Below are 17431 nucleotides of genomic sequence, written 5' to 3'. Positions count from 1 at the left end.
TCCTGTGCCGCGCCTTTGCCAGAGGAACGAGCTCCGTCAGGCGACCACGTCCCTGGGGAGCCTCTCCTGCCCTCGCCACCCCTCTCTCCCCCCTTCCCCCCTTTTATGTTCTGCCATGTGCTCTCGCGGGACCCCGTCGCAGGGTAAACACGGGGTGTGGTCACGCTGGCTCAGCTATACATCTGCCCTCGGAGGCTCACAGTGTTCTTCCTATCGCTGTGCCCCAGAGCCCGGCCTTGAGCCTGGCACCCGGGAGGCCCGGTGAACGTTTACTGCGGGAATCAATCACGGTGGAGCTCCTCCCAAGGCCAGAGACGAAACCCCTCCCCTCCCGGAGGAAGCGGGGGCAGGAGATCACGGCAGCCCCGCATGGGGGATGTACACCCAGCAGCAAAAGGCGTGCAGAACAGCACCCACACACAGCCTCCCACCAGGTGCCGGCAGCAGGGGTGGGGGTTGGAACACTGTTCTACTCCCGGGCTCCCTGGATCCGATCCAGCCCCTCTGTGGTCAGCATCGGGTGCAGCCCCGTAATGGCTCCCAAAAGCCTCGGACTAGAAGCCCCAACCCCACCCACGTTAAGGCTTATCCTTTCCAGCCTGTCTCTTGCCAAGCCTCTACCCCTCCCAACCAGGAAACCTGGGCTTAGTTCCTCAAATGCCCGCTGTCCCCCAGGCTTACCTCCAGACCTTTCCAGAGGAGTTCTGCTCCGCTTGGCACCCCCCTCTGTCCCTGCTCCCCACTTTCACTACGAACCACCCACTTAGACCCCGGTGGGGAAGTCACTTCCTCCCAGAGGCCCTCCCTGACTCCCCAGCGCTCGGCAGAGAGCCAACACCCAAAAAGATATTTGCCGGACAGCTGTGACCCAGAAGAAGCACGCCCTCCTGAGCCGAGAGCCCGGAATGGGCCGGCACGGTGCTGTGCGCTCGGGGGACACAGAGGAGATGCGGAGGCAAATCTGCATCTTACCAAGGAGAAGCTCCTTGGGGCCAAGCTCTCGGCTCAAGCACTGGGAGGCCCCTGAGGGGGCTGCCTCGCAGGGACGTCTCTCTTGCGGGGACCTGCCTTGGGGCCCCCACGCCGATTCCAGCCGTGGGAGTCGCCACTCACCTTCAGGGCGGGTGAACTCTCGGAAGGTGGGCAGCGAGACAACAGTATGCGAGATGGTGTGCACAGGATCCAACACGCAGGTGACATCGTTGGGACGGCAGGACTTGATGCAGCGGACGGTGTCTGTCTTCTCTTGGCGGAGCCTGGGGGGAACCACAGCACAAGAGGCGGATGGGAATGTCGCAACCGCCACTCCCACAGACACCCAGGATCCAGGAGGACCAGCAGGTGGCCAGGTGGGGAGCGCCCGTCCAGAGGCGGCTCCCGCGGAGAACCGCAGTGGCCTCCGCGGCCCGGCTGCTCGGCGGGGATGCCTCGTGGCCCTTCCTGCGACCTGGACCGGGACCCACACTCCCGTTTTCAGCGGCCCTGGCTGCGGGTGAGCGAAGCTGGGCTATTTGCCAATGCCGTTTCTACAACTGCAGACACATTTGTTCATCCGCTCACTCAACAGGTGTGTTTTCAGGGCCTGCTGGGTGCCGGGCACCAAGGATGCCCAAGCAAACGTGGGAGACACGGTCCCGCCTTCCCGGAGCCCTGGGTCAGGTGGGTCGCAGGGGTGGCAAGTGAGAGAACGCGCACGCGGTGCCCAGCTCGGCGCCCGGCACAGAGAAGTCAAACCCACGGTGTCCTGCGACAGATCGGGAGGAGGGAGAAGAGGCGGGGGCTTGTTTCAAGTGCGAGTTTAAAATATGTGGGCTAGAAACATTTTAAATCCTCTTTATTGTAAAATAAAACATAAATGCAACACCTACCCGGAACAAAGATGCAGTTTAATAAGTTTTCAGGACCATGAACTAGCTCTCTCTCATCATCCAGAGGTTACCCGTTGATTTTTTCAAGTATCGGTATGAACTCATGGATGTGAACTGTTTGATGGGTTTCAACCCACTGCAATGATTATCCTTTGCTGGAGCTCAAGTTTTCCCATCTTTGCCCAGAGGGAAGATCAGAGTGGCTCCTGTGTCCTTTCGACTTGGCCCCAGTAATGTCCAGTAGCTCTCTTGCTCTCTGGCATGACTCCAGCCTTATTTTGTACTTCTACTGCCCCAGCTACATCTCCGAGAAGTCTTTGGTTTGCTTTGGTTTTGGTTTTTTAGCGGTAAACGGTATCGCAAGACCACAATCTAGACACCAGATATGTTTGGTGCTACTGGGTTGGCCATTTCTCCCGGGCCTCTTCAGTGGACATTTTTAAAGGTAAAATATATCATGAGTTCCTACTGATATTTCTGATTCAAAACGAGAACCACACAGACTTTTAATCTCTTCCGTATTACAGAGGAATCTCTTTTCTTCCGTATCAGAATCCTGGTTCTTAAGAACACAGGAGATGATAGAAGATCCCATAATTATTTATTTAGTTATTCTATATTCTGACACAGTAGTCTCAGAAGAGCAAGACTAAAATTACCACCACCACCACCACCACGAACACAATTACTTAAAATAATATATGTATTTTTGGATACATCCTCCCTATTCTTCCTGCAGGTTTTATAGACGTGCTATATCTACGTTGTTTGGACAGACAGCAATTCATATTTATCTACATTGTTTGGACATATAGCAATTCATTCTATATGCTGTCCTTACAATACTCACTTAGTTGTGGTTGGATAAGCAACTATGCTTAACGCTTGTAGGCTGATACTTTTGCATGTTGATAATGGCTTGTGTCCTTTGTACACGAGTCGTTTCATTGGGCATATAATCCTTGGCTTATGTTTTCTTGAGGATCCTAAGTATTCATCTTCTTCCAGCATAAGTGTTGCTGTGAAAAAGTCTGATGACAACATACTTTTTCCCCTTATAAGTCATTGCTGTTTTTGTCTAGATGCCCACTGTTTGTCTTCTCTTTCCTTTCATTTTTTTTTAATGTTTGTTTATTTTTGAGAGACAGAGAGAGACAGAGCACAAGTGGGGAAGGAGCAGAGAGAGAGGGAGACACAGAATCCGAAGCAGGCTGAGTTGTCAGCACAGAGCCTGATGTGGGGCTCAAGCCCATGGACTGCGAGATCATGACCTGAGCCAAAGTCGGTGCTTAACTGACTGAGCCACCCAGGTGCCCCTGTCTTCTCTTTCCTTTAAAGTCCGATAATTTGAGGCCCCCAGGTGACTTACTAAGTTGAGCATCCGACTCTTGATATCTGCTCAGGTCATGATCCCAGGGCTGTGAGATCGAGCCTCACGTGGGGCTTCACTCTGAGCGTGGAGCCTGCTTAAGATTCTCGCTTTCCCTCTGCCCCCTCCCCTGCTCACACGCTCTCTAAAATTAAAAAAAAAATAACAAAGTCCGATAATTTTGCTAGACTATGTCTTGATATTTGCTGTTCTGAGTAGATACGTTCAGGCATGCTGCGTTCTTTCAATGTGGATTTTCAAATCTTTTTTTTTTTTTTTAAGTTTCTGGAAACTTGCTTGAGTTACCATTTTTAATACTTATCTCTTTCCTTTGTTTTGGGTTAGTGCTTCAGAGATTTCTATTATCTGTATGGTGGGTCTCTGTGTGTGTCTTCTATGTCCGTCACTTTCTCTTCGAGCCTTTTCATCTCTTCTACTTCTTTTTTGACTTATAAAATTTGTCTTCTCTTTGGTCGCTCTTTCTCTGAAATATTTCTGAAATTGTTTTTTGCTTTAGTTTTAAATTATTTCCTGGGTTCTGTCACTTCATGTCTCAGTTTTTCTTAATTCTGACCCACAGTTTTCTTACATTTTTGATCATTTTCTTAGTGCTCTTACTCTGTTTTGATATAGGTTACAGTTTTGATCTAGACTGTGAACATCTGTTACTGATGTATTTTCATTATCTGGAGGGATGCCATTCTGTTCCTTAGTATCTCCTTTCTTACAATAATTTTTGTAGGAGACTCAACCTTGCTACTTTTTGGTTGATCATTTTCAAGTGGAATTAGTTTTCCTGAAATTTTAGAAAAAGGCGCATTCACAGTTTTTCTGACTTCACAGAACTCCCTTATCTGTCATTTGGGGCAGCTGGCCTTCTGATATTCCTCTACATTTACCTGGACCTTCTTTATCCAGTCTGTTGTCTCTTTCCTACTCAACTCTGCATTTCCCACCCAGCAATTTCTCCATAGTGTGAGATCCTGACATTAAGGGAAGCCCCGCTGGCTCAGTTTCAGGGGTTCCTAGGGGCTAGATGGCTCCGTTCCCTCAACGCTTCCATGAGCTCCTTGCACGCACTGGAATGGACTGAGTAAATGTCTCCCAGTCTCAGCCGATGCTCCATAATTTGTTCTCTGTATTTTCTAGGGAATATCTGTTGACTATTCTGGAGTCTCCCACTGCTTTCTTCTGCACAGGTGCCGATACCATGCCGATGGACATACACTGTATTTGGGCGTTCGTAGGGATATCCTGTCACCTCATTTAGTTGTGCATATTTTCTGTAGATTTAAATTTTTTTTGTTGTTGTTGTTTGTGTGTTTTGGGTTGGAATCCAGAGAGCTTCAAACACTATGCTGCTGCATCTTTCCAGATTCTCTGTGCTAGAGGGTTTGCACACATTATCTCACTTAGTCTTTTGGTTTATTTATTTTTGGTCAGTACATCATGGACTCTATTTACTTAATGAAAACAGTGATGCTATGTGAGGATAAGGTTACTACCAAATGACCATGTAATATAATAAAATTTTAAGTTTCTCTACCCAAAATCTCATAGCTGAAATGGCTTTTTTTTTTTAATTGTCAAGTTAGCTAACATACAGTGTAGTCTTGGCTTCAGAAATAGATACCCGTGATTCATCACTTCTACAACACCCAGTGCTCATCCCAACCAGTGCCCTCAATGCCCATCACCCATTTTCCCCAGCGCCCAAACTTCCACCACCATCAACCTTCAGTTTTTTCTGTGTATTTAAGAGTCTCTTGTGGTTTGCTTCCCTCTCTGTTTGTACCTTATTTTTCCTTCCCTTCCCCTAGGGTCTTCTGTTAAGTTTCTCAAATTCTACACATGAGTGAAATCATTTGACATCTGTCTTTTTCTGACTTATTTCACTTAGCATCGTACCCTCCAGTTCCATCCACGTTGTTGAAAATGGCCAGATTTCATTCTTTTCGTCACTATATCTCACTTAGTCTTTACAGCTCTTCCCTCTACACTACACTGCTTCCTTTATACTTGGAAACCATAGAATAGGGCTTGTATCCAGTGATTTCAGAGATGAGGCCGGAGTAACAATCCAACCGGCACTGACTGATCCCAGCAATCCTATCTGCTTCACAGCATTCAAGACAGCAGGGGACAGGGTTTCGGAGGACAGGAGGCAGAGCCAGGCTGCCTGGGTGTGAATCCCAGCTCCACCTGAGACCAGCTGTGGGGCTCTGGGCAAGTTACTTATCTGCTCTATGCCTCCATGTCTCCAATGTGAAATGGGGATCATAACCGTATTTTCCTCACAAGGCTGTTGTGAGAGTTCAATTTAATGCTTGGAGCAGTACCTGGCCCTCAGCAAGCAGTACATGTGTTAGCTATCATAGTCATGATTATTATCATTACAATAATGATAGCCATGATTATTATCACTTGCCCTGGGGAGCTTGGGTTAGGACAGTGATGGAGTCAGAAGTGCAGAGTCCTAGGAGTCCGAGGTGATGGCAGTGACCTTAGACACATCCAGACCCTCTGAGCCTTCATTCCCCATTGAACTCAAGATCCAAATGGACACTCACATTCCCTCCGATGAATGAAAAAACCAACACTTATTGACTGCCGACTATATATACCAGATAGGGCCTCATCTGCAATTACATGTAATTTTCAACATAATCCATGACGGGGGCCTTGAAGCTCTGAAAGGCAAATGACTTCTCCAAGGTCACAGAACTAGTAAGTGGCCAGGAGGACATTCAAACTCTTGGTTATTATTTTTGTTCTGCACTGTATGATCTCAGCAGCACGATGTAGGACTATGACCGTACAGCCCCAAGGAACTGCAGGGCAGAGAGAAGCCTCCAGGTAGTGCAGATATCAGCCCCACATATGCACTCAGGCGCACACACAGAGACAGCAGAGGCGTCCTGAAATGGAATGGGCCACCTTAAGATGTAGGGACTTCTACAAACAAGGGAGAGCGCAAGCTAAGCTGGATGGTCAGTTGGTGGGAATGTCGTACAGGGGACTCTGGCAAACTCCGTAAGGTCACTGCAGGGCCTCTAAAGCCCCTGAGCATTTCCCCCCAACTCAACACTCCTAGACATGAAGGAAAAGGGCTTCTTCCAACCTGGATAATCTGGAGCATGGGGAAGGAATACTTGAATACGATAACCGGATCCCTGCTGTGCCTTGCTAACTTCACAGAAGAGGGGATATTTGAACTTAGCCTTGAAAATACCATCCATCGATCATTCATCCATCCATCCATCCATCCATCCATCCATCATCTATCCATCCATCCATCTACCCATCCATCCATTCATCCACCTGCCCATCATCCATTCATCATCCATCCATTCATCCATCTGTCCATCCATCTATTTATTCAGTTGTTTACTGAACTCTTTCTATAGGCCAAACACTGCAGGTGTCGAGAATAGAGACATAATCCGTGTCCTCCGAAAGGTCCCAGTGCAGTAGGGATAATAAAAAGTAATAATCACAAGATAACAGGGAAAAATGTGCAGATGTTCAGGGCTACTGGAGCTCAGGTTAAGGAAAGGCTTCACTGAGGAGATGACTTTTGAGTTAAGCCTTCAAGAAACACAGCAGTTTGTAGGAGGGTGGCAGGGCACACGCTAAAGCCAAGAGAAGGCACATTCAGGGGAGGACAGGCACCCCTGCAGGACTAGAACGAGGGGATGAGCTAGGCTAGAGCTGAAAATGTGGGCAGAGGCTAGATCGAGCATGGCCTTGGATACCATTCCAAGAGAGCTGGACTTGACCCGCTGGTAAATGAATCACAGAAGGTCCTAACGAGACCAGGCTGGTCCTTCAGAGGGGTCCTCCGGCTGCAGCTTGGAGAATGCTCTAGAAGATGGGAGACTGGGAGCCGGTACAGACCAGACATGCTCAGAGAGAGCTATGGGAGACAGCGTGGAAGGCTTGAGGTGACTGGCTTCCACGGTAGTTCAACTGCCACTCTGTCAACAGGCACAAGGCATCTGTCTTCCCTGCCAGACGGCAAGGCCAGCACACCCTCCCCCCACCAACTTACACGGAACTATAGGAAGGATCTTAGGACCCCGCAATATCCTGGTTCCCCTGTGATGTTCTGCCTTCCCCTCGGGTTTCTGCTGGGAAACAGCATCGGCAGTCACAGAAATGCTAGAGACATAAGCCAGTGTTGGTAGAAAGTTATCCGTTCCCTCAACGGGCACGGACAGAGCATCTCCTGTGTGTTAGGCACCTCGCCAGGAGCTAGGGACACATCGCTGAAGGGGACAGAGCTGGTCTCTGCCGGCCCAGAGCCCTCCGGGTGGTGAAGACAGACACGCGAGACACAGATAAATGGGAAATGCAAACCGTGATAAGCATAACAAAGGAAGCGCGAGGTAGCAGAAAGACTTGACAGAGGAGCTGAGCCAAGAGGAAGGCCTCACTGAGAAAGGAGCACTTAAGCTGAGCTTTAGCCAGCATCGGAGCCAAGGGAGCAAAGCGTGTGCAAAGGGCCTGAGGCAGCAAAGAACTCAGCGGTGTGGCTCAAGGGAAGGGAGCAAGGGGGGAGCAATTTGTAGTCGGGCTGGGGACGCGTGCAAGGACAAAATCATACAGGGCCTCGAAGGGCACTCTGGGGACTGGTGACCACGGTTTGGCTGGAATCATGGTGGAGGGAATGGAGAGAGGCGGGTGGCTCGAGGCCCATGCTGACGGTGTTGTGAGAATGGAATAGTTGGGGTTATGGAGTCAGCAAGCTAGGGTTCAAACACCAGCTGTGCGAACCTGGGCAAATCACTTGCTGTCTCTGGGTCTCCACGGGGATGAGACACCTGCCTTGCGGCACTGGGGCCATGCACACGAAGGACCCGAAGCACCAGTGGCACATCTATCGTCTTATCCTCTGCCTCCTCCTCCCGGCAGGGGGGGCAGGATCCCCGGCCGAGGCAACTAACCGTATTCAGGCAAGAGCGGCAGCCAAGATTCTGCAACTGTGTTCTGGGTCTTTCTCCCACCGGTTCGGGCTTGTCATCAAGACAAACAGAACGAGAGGCTCAGGATCGAGTTTTCTGGACTCCGTTAAAGGGTCAGCTCCACGCAACACAGCCAGGACACCAAGCGCAGCCAGAGACTTGGTCCCGCGGCCCGGCTCTGCTACAAATAGGCCACAAAACCCTGGCCGAGCCTTGCCCCTTCTCTGGGCCTCAGTCTCCACATCTAGAGAACGAGAGCGGAAGGAGCCCGATACCCTCTTTTCAATGACGGCCTCAGCCTTCGGGCTCAACACAAGATGGAGGAGAGCTCACTCCTCTGAGGCGATACACGCGCGCCTCCTGAACCCCGTCCCCGGGCCCCCTGGCGGTGTAGACGGTGACCTCCGGCAACAGGGACTCCCAGATGCACACGAGCATATGAAAACCACTCCTCCGTCACCGCGCGGGAGCACCAGGCCGTGGCAGGTGCCTGCTTCGCCCCAGGGTGACGAGCAGCACGGCCTCCCGCCCGGGCGAAATAAAACCAAGGCACGTGAGGCATGCTGGGTCGGATCGCCTGCTGAAACTTTATTAAGATCCCGGAGGGGAGGGTGAGGAAAGCAACAAGAGGGAGCCCCCGGCGGCCCAAAGCAAGTGCTCAGAGCTCTGCGGACACAAAGATGAAAAGCTTGGCCACAAAGGAGCTGACGGTGCCATGGCGAGAGAGGTCCATCTTGACGGTCAGGAGCAAGTCCCTGGGCTCAGGGACGGGCTTGGTGAGGGCCACCACCCCGCTGTGGTGGCTCACCTTCCGGGTGCTGAAAAAGCCCTCCTCGTTGCCGCTGGTGATAGCCAGCTGCATGCTGTCCCCGGGGACGGCACTGGAGGGGCCCATGCGGAAAACCACGGCGGGCACTTGGATGTTGGTGGGGAAAGAGAGATGGTAGTAGGTTATTCTCAGAGGCAGCTTGGGGCACTCCTGATTCTCATGGCAAGGCAAGCGCTCGCAGCGGCTGCAAGAAAAGTGGACAGAGAGACAAGAAGAGGATTAGAGCAAATTCAGCAAGCGGAGGCACAACAGAGCGCGAGGGAAAGCGAGGGCTCGCCGGGCGGGGACCCCCGCCACCCCTCTGGCCGATTCGGCTAAAGGAAGAGCACCCCTCACTCACCTGCGGGAGGTGCCGTGGACCTCCGGGCCGCTGGCTCAGGCACTAGCCTCTTCCAACACCCTCAGGGGGCGCTGGGTGGCCGGGGTCTAGGGCCGTGCCGGGAGTGAGGTGTGTCCCCTCTCGCCGGCAGAGCACCCCCCGCCGGGCCACACTCCCCGGGCGCACCCCCGCCCTCTGAGTGTCGTCCGGGCGCCCGGCCCCTCACCCAGGCCGTGGTCACGGCTACACGGGGCTCTTGGCGGGGCACGGAGATGACCCCGGGGGCGGTCATCTCCACCGCTAGCGGTCACGGCCGCTGCCACCTATCAAGCGCTCGGCCACTCGTCACCAAGCGTTCTCTAGCGCGAGCACCGTAACTGCACCGTGAGAGTGGCCCGAGTGCCATTCGTCAGATGCGGAAACTGAGCCTGGAAGAGTCGGGAGGCCTTCCCAAGGTCACGGAGTGAGGAAGCCAGATGTGTGCTCAGGCAGTGAGGTCTGATCCCCACCCGCCTCGCTGGGTCTTGTGCCCCAGGCCCAGTTTCCTGTGTGTCCACAGGGACAGCCAGGGCCTGGAATGGAGATGGGGGTGGGTTCTAACTTCCTGTAACAGGAGGACGGTAGCCCCTAATTTCCTGTGACAGCATGGAAAGAGGTTCTAAGTTCCTGTGACAGAACGGGGAGAGCGCCCACTTCCTATGACGGAACGGTGATAGTTCCTAACTTCCTGTGGCAGGATGGAAAGAGGTTCTAACTTCCTGTGACCGGATGGAAAGAGGTTCTAACTTCCTGTGACCGGATGGAACGAGGTTCTAACTTCCTGTGACATTCTCTGACTCCCTGTGACAGGACGGTGATAGTTCCTAACTTCCTGTGGCAGGATGGAAAGAGGTTCTAACTTCCTGTGACCGGATGGAAAGAGGTTCTAACTTCCTGTGACCGGATGGAAAGAGGTTCTAACTTCCTGTGACCGGATGGAACGAGGTTCTAACTTCCTGTGACATTCTCTGACTCCCTGTGACAGGATGGTGATAGTTCCTAACTTCCTGTGGCAGGATGGAAAGAGGTTCTAACTTCCTGTGACCGGATGGAAAGAGGTTCTAACTTCCTGTGACCGGATGGAAAGAGGTTCTAACTTCCTGTGACCGGATGGAAAGAGGTTCTAACTTCCTGTGACCGGATGGAAAGAGGTTCTAACTTCCTGTGACCGGATGGAAAGAGGTTCTAACTTCCTGTGACAGGATGGAAAGAGGTTCTAACTTCCTGTGACCGGATGGAAAGAGGTTCTAACTTCCTGTGACCGGATGGAAAGAGGTTCTAACTTCCTGTGACCGGATGGAAAGAGGTTCTAACTTCCTGTGACCGGATGGAAAGAGGTTCTAACTTCCTGTGACCGGATGGAAAGAGGTTCTAACTTCCTGTGACCGGATGGAAAGAGGTTCTAACTTCCTGTGACCGGATGGAAAGAGGTTCTAACTTCCTGTGACCAGATGCAAAGAGGTTCTAACTTCCTGTGACAGAATGGCAATAGCTCCTAACTTCCTGTGGCAGGATGGAAAGAGGTTCCAAGTTCCTGTTACACGTTCTAATTTCCAATGGCAGGATGGTGATAGCCCCTAACTTCCTGTGGCAGGATGGAAAGAGGTTCTAACTTCCTGTGACCGGATGGAAAGAGGTTCTAACTTCCTATGACATTCTTTGACTCCCTGTGACAGGATGGTGATAGTTCCTAACTTCCCGTGACAGAATGGCGATAGCTCCTAACTTCCTGTGGCAGGATGGAAAGAGGTTCTAACTTCCTGTGACCGGATGGAAAGAGGTTCTAACTTCCTGTGACAGGATGGAAAGAGGTTCTAACTTCCTATGACATTCTCTGACTTCCTGTGACAGGACGGTGATAGCTCCTAACTTCCTGTGACCGGATGGAACGAGGTTCTAACTTCCTGTGACATTCTCTGACTTCCTGTGACAGGACGGTGATAGTTCCTAACTTCCTGTGACAGGATGGAAAGAGGTTCTAACTTCCTGTGACATTCTCTGACTTCCTGTGACAGGATGGTGATAGTTCCTAACTTCCCGTGACAGAATGGCGATAGCTCCTAACTTCCTGTGGCAGGATGGAAAGAGGTTCCAAGTTCCTGTTACACGTTCTAATTTCCAATGGCAGGATGGTGATAGCTCCAAACTTCCAAGACAGGATGGAATGAAGTTCTGACTTCCTGTGACAGAATGGTGATAGCTCCTAACTTCCAGCCACAGGATGGAAAGAGGTTCTAACTTCCTGTTATAGGTTCTAACTTCCTGTGACAGGATGGTGATCGCTCCTAACTTCCTGTGACAGGATGGGAAGAAGTTCTGACTTCCTGCGGCACACTCTAACTTCCTGTGACAGGATGGTGAGCTCCTAATTTCTGAGGCAGAATGGAAAGAGGTCTAACTTCTGTTACAGGTTCTAACTTCCTGTGACAGGACGGTGACAGCTCCTAACTTCCTATAACAGGATGGAAAGAAGTTCTGACTTCCTGTAACAGAATGGTGAGAGCTCCTAACTTCCAGTGACAGGATGTTGATAGTGTCTAACTTCCTGTGACAGGATGCTGAGAGCTCCTAATTCCTGAGACAGAACGGAAAGGGGTTCTAACTTCCTGTGACAGGTTGGTGATAGCTCCTGATTCCTGTGATAGGATTAGAGAGAGCTCCTAACGTCCTGTGACAGGATGGAAAGAGGTTCCGACTTCCTGCTACAGGCTCCAACTTTCTGTGACAGGATGGTGAGAGCTCCTCACTTCCCCTGATGGAGACGGAGACCGGTTCTAACTTCCTGTGAGAGGTTGGGGACAGGGACGATCTTCTGCCTCCTGAACACCAGGCCATCACACTCTGATGGCAGCTGCCTTTGGAAGCGGAGCCCAAGTGCAGAGCCCCATGGGAGCTGGCAGAGCATGCCCCAGGAAGTTCTGCCATGTTGACGGTGTTTGGATTCTCTGGCCAGGAGCAAGTCCCGTCCTAGCCTTCCATCACGTCTCCCTTTCAGCTCTTTACGTTTCTGTGCCTTGTGTTGGGTTACTCGGACTTATTTCACATTTGGCGTTTCTTGTGAGCGGGGTCTCTTTTTTCCATCCGATTTCCGGCTCTTTATCGGGATGAGGGGAATCATCTCATTTATTTGGCCGCTTACCATTCTGAGCAGGCTTCGCTAGGCCAGCCCCGGGAGCGAGCTCCAGGGTACTCCCTGGGGATGATCCTCCACGGTAGGTGAGGACCAGGAGCACTGCGGGGGAGTCATGCATGGGAGGGGCCCAGAGGCAGAGGGGACAGAGAGGAGAGAAGGAAAGCAGAAGAAGGGGGCTGCCGAGGGGCGGCCTACCCCCCGAGACACCTAGCTCCAGGCCAAACGGTAAGGTTCCGGGGGGTTCGGGAGACCCTGAGGGAAGATGCCTGGCCGCGTGCTGGGTGAATCAGGGTTTCTCCCGCTCTACTGACGGGAAGGTCAGAGCTCAGTGAGGACACGTAACTTGTCTGTGACGCCACAGTCTGTATTAAGTGGCAGAAACGAAGTTGGCCTGTGTCACTTCAAAGCCTTCATCCACACGCGCGCATACACACACACACACACGCACACGCGCACGTGTGCGCGCACACACGCACCAGCTGCTTCAGGAAAGGCCTGGTGGTCTGGCCAGCAGGTGGCACTAGAGTCGCCTTCATGTGACTTAAGCTTGTCCCACTTCTGTGTGGCCTGTACCCGGTCCAAGGACGGGGTTTTGATTTGTCAGATGGACGCATTAACCCAGCACGTGTGGCCAGAGGGGACGTGACGTGTGCGTGACGTTCGAGCTCCCGCAGCCACCACACCGGAGAACCGGACGCTCCCTCCTCCATGGTCCCCACACCCCCACCACGAACCCCGAAGAGGCATTAACCGCAGAGCCGCGGGCATTTCTCACACGAGGCATTTCTCGGCCTGGCTCTGTGTGGACCATTCACTTCCCAAGGGCCGGGCGATGGCTCCCCGGCTTCATCTCCAGGACCCGGTGTGAACTTGACACATGCTATGCACCCCAGTAAATGTGCACAAACACGTACGGCCCCGGTTTTCCCGGTCAGCTCCAACTTCAACGCTCCTGTCCTGCTCTACCCTGAGCTTATGGAAACATCACAGAAACCTCGACTACCGCATCCGGCAAACTGCCCGCCACCCTGGGCACCCACACAAAAGTCTTTGTTCGCCAGCATGTCTGGAGGGCTGTCGTCGCACAGAGAAGGGCCAGGTCCCTGGGACCACACGCCTCGGTTTCCATCTCGTCATGTACAAGAGAACAACGCGCCCCAATTTTTCAGTGCAACGGATTTGATCGGAACACTCTATTTTCTGTGAAAATGCAATGCTGGAAGTCGCCACACACTAGAGAGAGAAGGTCCCCCAGGCCCAGTCCCTTCTCCTGGGAGGCACGGCCATTCTGGCCACCCCCCAGGCTGTCTCACGCTTATAGCCTTCCCTGCCGGCACCTCCCTGGCTTTCACGCTCTTGTCATTCTGGACAGAAGCCCTGGGAACAGGCCAAGGCAGGGCTCCACTCCCCTCACCCCTGTCCACCCGCACTGTACCCTCAGGCCCACAGCTGTGCCAACCGAGGCTGTGCGGCCTTCCTCTGGCTTCTAAGACCGCATGTCTCAGGGGTCCGTCCTGCTGAGGGGATAAAGAGGATGTTTTCAGTCCCATCCCAGGCTCTGGAACGCTTTGACATTCCTCCTGTGGGTAGGAGGGAATCGTGTGGTCAGGATCTTAACAGCCTGGACGATCCATGAGGCCCAGCCCTGTGGTTTGTGGCCCAGCCTGCTGGGTCATGCTCCAGTTACCGCCCCTTGGCCGCCAGGGACACTGCCCAGAAGGAGACTGTGTGGACAGAAAGAGAAGGCTGAGGCCCAGAGAGAGACAGAGAGGCAGAGAGAGGGCACACACCTTAAATCTTCCCTATCAAGACTCCCTAAATGTTACCTACAGAAATGCTGGCTAGTGGGTCTTTCCTGATACAGCTCTTTTAAATTTTGTAAATTGCTTTCTGCAGGCCAGATAATAAATTCTTTAAGAGGATTTTGGAGGATGAGGAAAAGAAGCTACAAAGCAAGAAAACTTCAGCCTGAGGCGTTAACAGTGCCGAGAAGACGGGCCACTCCTCGCTTGGAGCTCCGGCCTGTATCCTGCCTGGGTCGGTCTACCATTTGTCAGAGGCTTGTCACTATGCTGACACTAAGCTCCGAGCCCCCGTGGTCCTACGGTAACTCCTCTCTCTAGGAGGGGACAACCAGGATACAAGCCTCCAATGGCCACTCAACTTGGGGTTCCAGCCCCAACCCCCCTTCCTACACCGGGCTCCCGGCTAGCCCGTGATTCCGTAGCATGATGGCCCCAACCACACAGCCCCTCAGACGCCCGTGTCTCGTCTCCCATCGGAGGGCCGGGAGCTCAACCAGTCACACGGGCGGCAAGCAGCAGGCGGGGAACAGCAGAGGTGCCCCGAGGAACCTCCGTGGCTAAGCTGAAGTGCCCCGAGGGAGAGAAACGGGATGGCTGGTCATCACCGTCCTCACTCCCTACCACTCTTGTCCCAGCACCGGGCTGGCTGCCTGGAGCTCGTTACCACTAATCCCTGCTAATCCCCAAGGCCTTGCCAAGCAGGTGTTGCAGACACAGAAAGGGCCCCCGGGTGGCCAAGAGACTGACCTGAGGCCACAGCCCCAAGGAACAGGAGAGTGAGTCTGGAAGTCTGGAATCCCGGCCCTGGCTCTTCCCCTTTCCTTTCAGGCCCTGCCCTGGACACCAGGGAGCACCCCCCTAAAAACTGGCAGTGAGACAGACCTTTGGGGCGCCTACCCACTCCCCCATGGGGGCTGAACCCAGCGTGAGCTTTATGAGGGGGCCCTGCTCCACCATCAAGGCTCACCCCGCAGGAACCTGGCAGGGTGGCCTGACCACCCGCTTCACAGCTGAGGGTATAGAGGCTCCAAGGAGCCCAAGCGACCTGGAATGGAGTAACTCCAAGCTGGCACCTTTCTGGAATGCCACAGCTTCCCCAAGAAGCTGGAGAACTCAGTCCTGGAGGGCTTGGCCTGGCCACTACCCCCAGTTTCTTTCTCCTCCCCCTCTGTGCCCGCCACTGGGGGGGGGGGGGGGGCGCTGGCGAGCAGGCATGGGTGTTAATCTGGGCCGTCCTCCCCAGAGGGGCAGCTTGGAGCCCCATCTTCCCTCTCTTGCTTGTACTGTGGGTGGGGCCCTGCTCCCTCTTCCTACTCACAGAAAATGACAAGCCCCCTCTTTATCAGCCCCCGGTACATGCTGATGAAGCCGTGGGATGGGACAGACCGAGCCCTGAAGCATCAACCCCCACAGTGAGCAGAATGCCAGCCCAGGCTCCCCACTGAGCACCCCATTTCATGGCCGGACGCCCTTCGATCCCCTGTCCCCAGCCCTACTCCAGTCCTGCCCGCCACGCCCTCCCTCTTTGCCTAACTCGGTGTCCCCCTCCCCATTCATTCCACCAACGCCTACTCCAGGCACCCCCCACCCAAGCCACATGGGGACTCTGCTGCACTCTGTGGCCACTGCTGCTCTGGAATGTGCTCTCAGTAGGCACGGTGCTGGGCACGGGGGCCTTTGTGGGCCCACTGTCTGCCCGGGTGCCTGCACACAGTATGCCCGTGGTCCCCAAACAAGTAAATGACTTTCTCCAGCACCGAGGCATGGCCAAGGCTTCCACAGCAAACGCCAACACGCATGAAGGGGCCGGGTCTGCTGATTTCAGTCACAACCTCAGCTCACGGCGCCCACCTGTCCACCCTTGGGCTCGGGAAGCACGCAGACCCCCACAGGGAGGCTGCCTCCGGTCTGGGCTTCGTGGCTGCCTGCGTTAGAATTCCATGCCCAGCGCCAGCCAGTCTTCCAGAGTCCTCGAGCCCAGACACAGACAAAGAACTGGGGGAGCAGGAACTTAATACCACAAATAGCAGCCCAGCCTCAAATTGAGGAAACGGAACTTTCTTAGGGGTCCGAGGTACGCCCTCGCTGCCCTCCAGGGCTCAGTTCTGGGGTGCCTCTTCCCTAACCGGGGCACAGGGAGGACACGAGCTATCGGGTCTCCAGGCGGACGAGCCTACGTGGGCTGGGGGAACAGAGCAAGCCCGCGGAGGTGGCGAGGCCGGAGGACGAGCACCTGGGAAGAGCCCAGAGTGCCGCTGGGGAGACGGAGGTCTGAGCATCTGGCATTCAGCAAGCCGGAGGCCAGGCCAGAACCGCAAGCCAGGGCAGCCGCCCTTTGGGCTTGAGCGAGTGGACACTGGGGCCGGGTGCACCAGCCAAGGAGGCCCTGACCCTCCAGCGGGAGGAGCAGGCTCACGGTCAAAAGGCTGAGTTGCGGTCAGCCTAGCTGTGCACTGGCTTTGAGCGTTTCCGGGGGTTGGAAGGGGTCATGCACCCGTGCTCCCGAATCTGGCCCCACTAAAGAGCTCCTCCTGAAATTACTGACAGTGCCATGAAACAAACCTCGCTGAATAAAATTAGGGGTAGGGTGGTATGCAGTGAGGCCAGAGGTCCTCCCTACGCCCTGAGGAAGGGGGTTTCTGGACATCCCAACAGACACCCTAGTGGCCTGGGAAGGACGGAGCTTCCAATAACATAGGAACATACAGCCTCAAGTTTGGGACACAGAAAATTCCGTGCCGTTCCCACGCAGTCACCGGGCTGAATGGAATCTGGCTTTCAGGAGGGGGGGTCGCCTAATGACGATGCCCCAGCAACCACATCCGCTCACCCAGAAGCATCACTACCTTCGTCTGGGTCAGAGTATGTTCTGACCTCTGCATCTCGCAGATGACGAAGCTGGGGCCCGGCGAGCTGCCTCGGGCCCAAGGTCTCAGGCCTGGTGTTTCTGTCTGGCTCCTCGCACAGGCTCCCTGAGGCCAGGCCTGCCCTCCTTGAAGTCACTACCTAGGCTCTCTGCAACCAGCCTCCCGGCGTTTAGGGGCTTGAGAATCGGGGTCCTCAAGTTTCCCAGGGCCCCGGTGGGAGGGCACAGTTCGTGAGCCG

General features: G+C 53.8%; 1 protein-coding gene and 1 long non-coding RNA gene across 3 annotated transcripts in view; one reads left to right on the top strand and one right to left on the bottom strand.

The window, feature by feature from the left end:
* FBLN1 (fibulin 1) overlaps window positions 1–17431 on the bottom strand; it is an 83132-nt gene that overhangs the window by 22033 nt on the left and 43668 nt on the right. Inside the window, exon 15 of one of the 2 annotated variants that reach the window (XM_043562907.1) lies at window positions 1114–1256. In XM_043562907.1, coding sequence (XP_043418842.1) covers window positions 1114–1256 — 143 coding nt within the window. Of the gene's footprint in view, window positions 1–1113; window positions 1257–8769; window positions 9215–17431 lie in introns of those variants that run through there. The other variant, XM_043562908.1, reaches the window with a different exon arrangement.
* Window positions 9915–10504, top strand: LOC122472904. Its single transcript, XR_006294548.1, has 3 exons — window positions 9915–10004; window positions 10097–10302; window positions 10416–10504. It is a non-coding gene; the product is annotated as an uncharacterized LOC122472904 (long non-coding RNA).

The sequence above is a fragment of the Prionailurus bengalensis genome, chromosome B4, assembly GCF_016509475.1.
Source record: "Prionailurus bengalensis isolate Pbe53 chromosome B4, Fcat_Pben_1.1_paternal_pri, whole genome shotgun sequence".
Lineage (NCBI taxonomy): Eukaryota > Metazoa > Chordata > Mammalia > Carnivora > Felidae > Prionailurus > Prionailurus bengalensis.
This window is presented reverse-complemented; position numbering and strand designations above follow the sequence as displayed.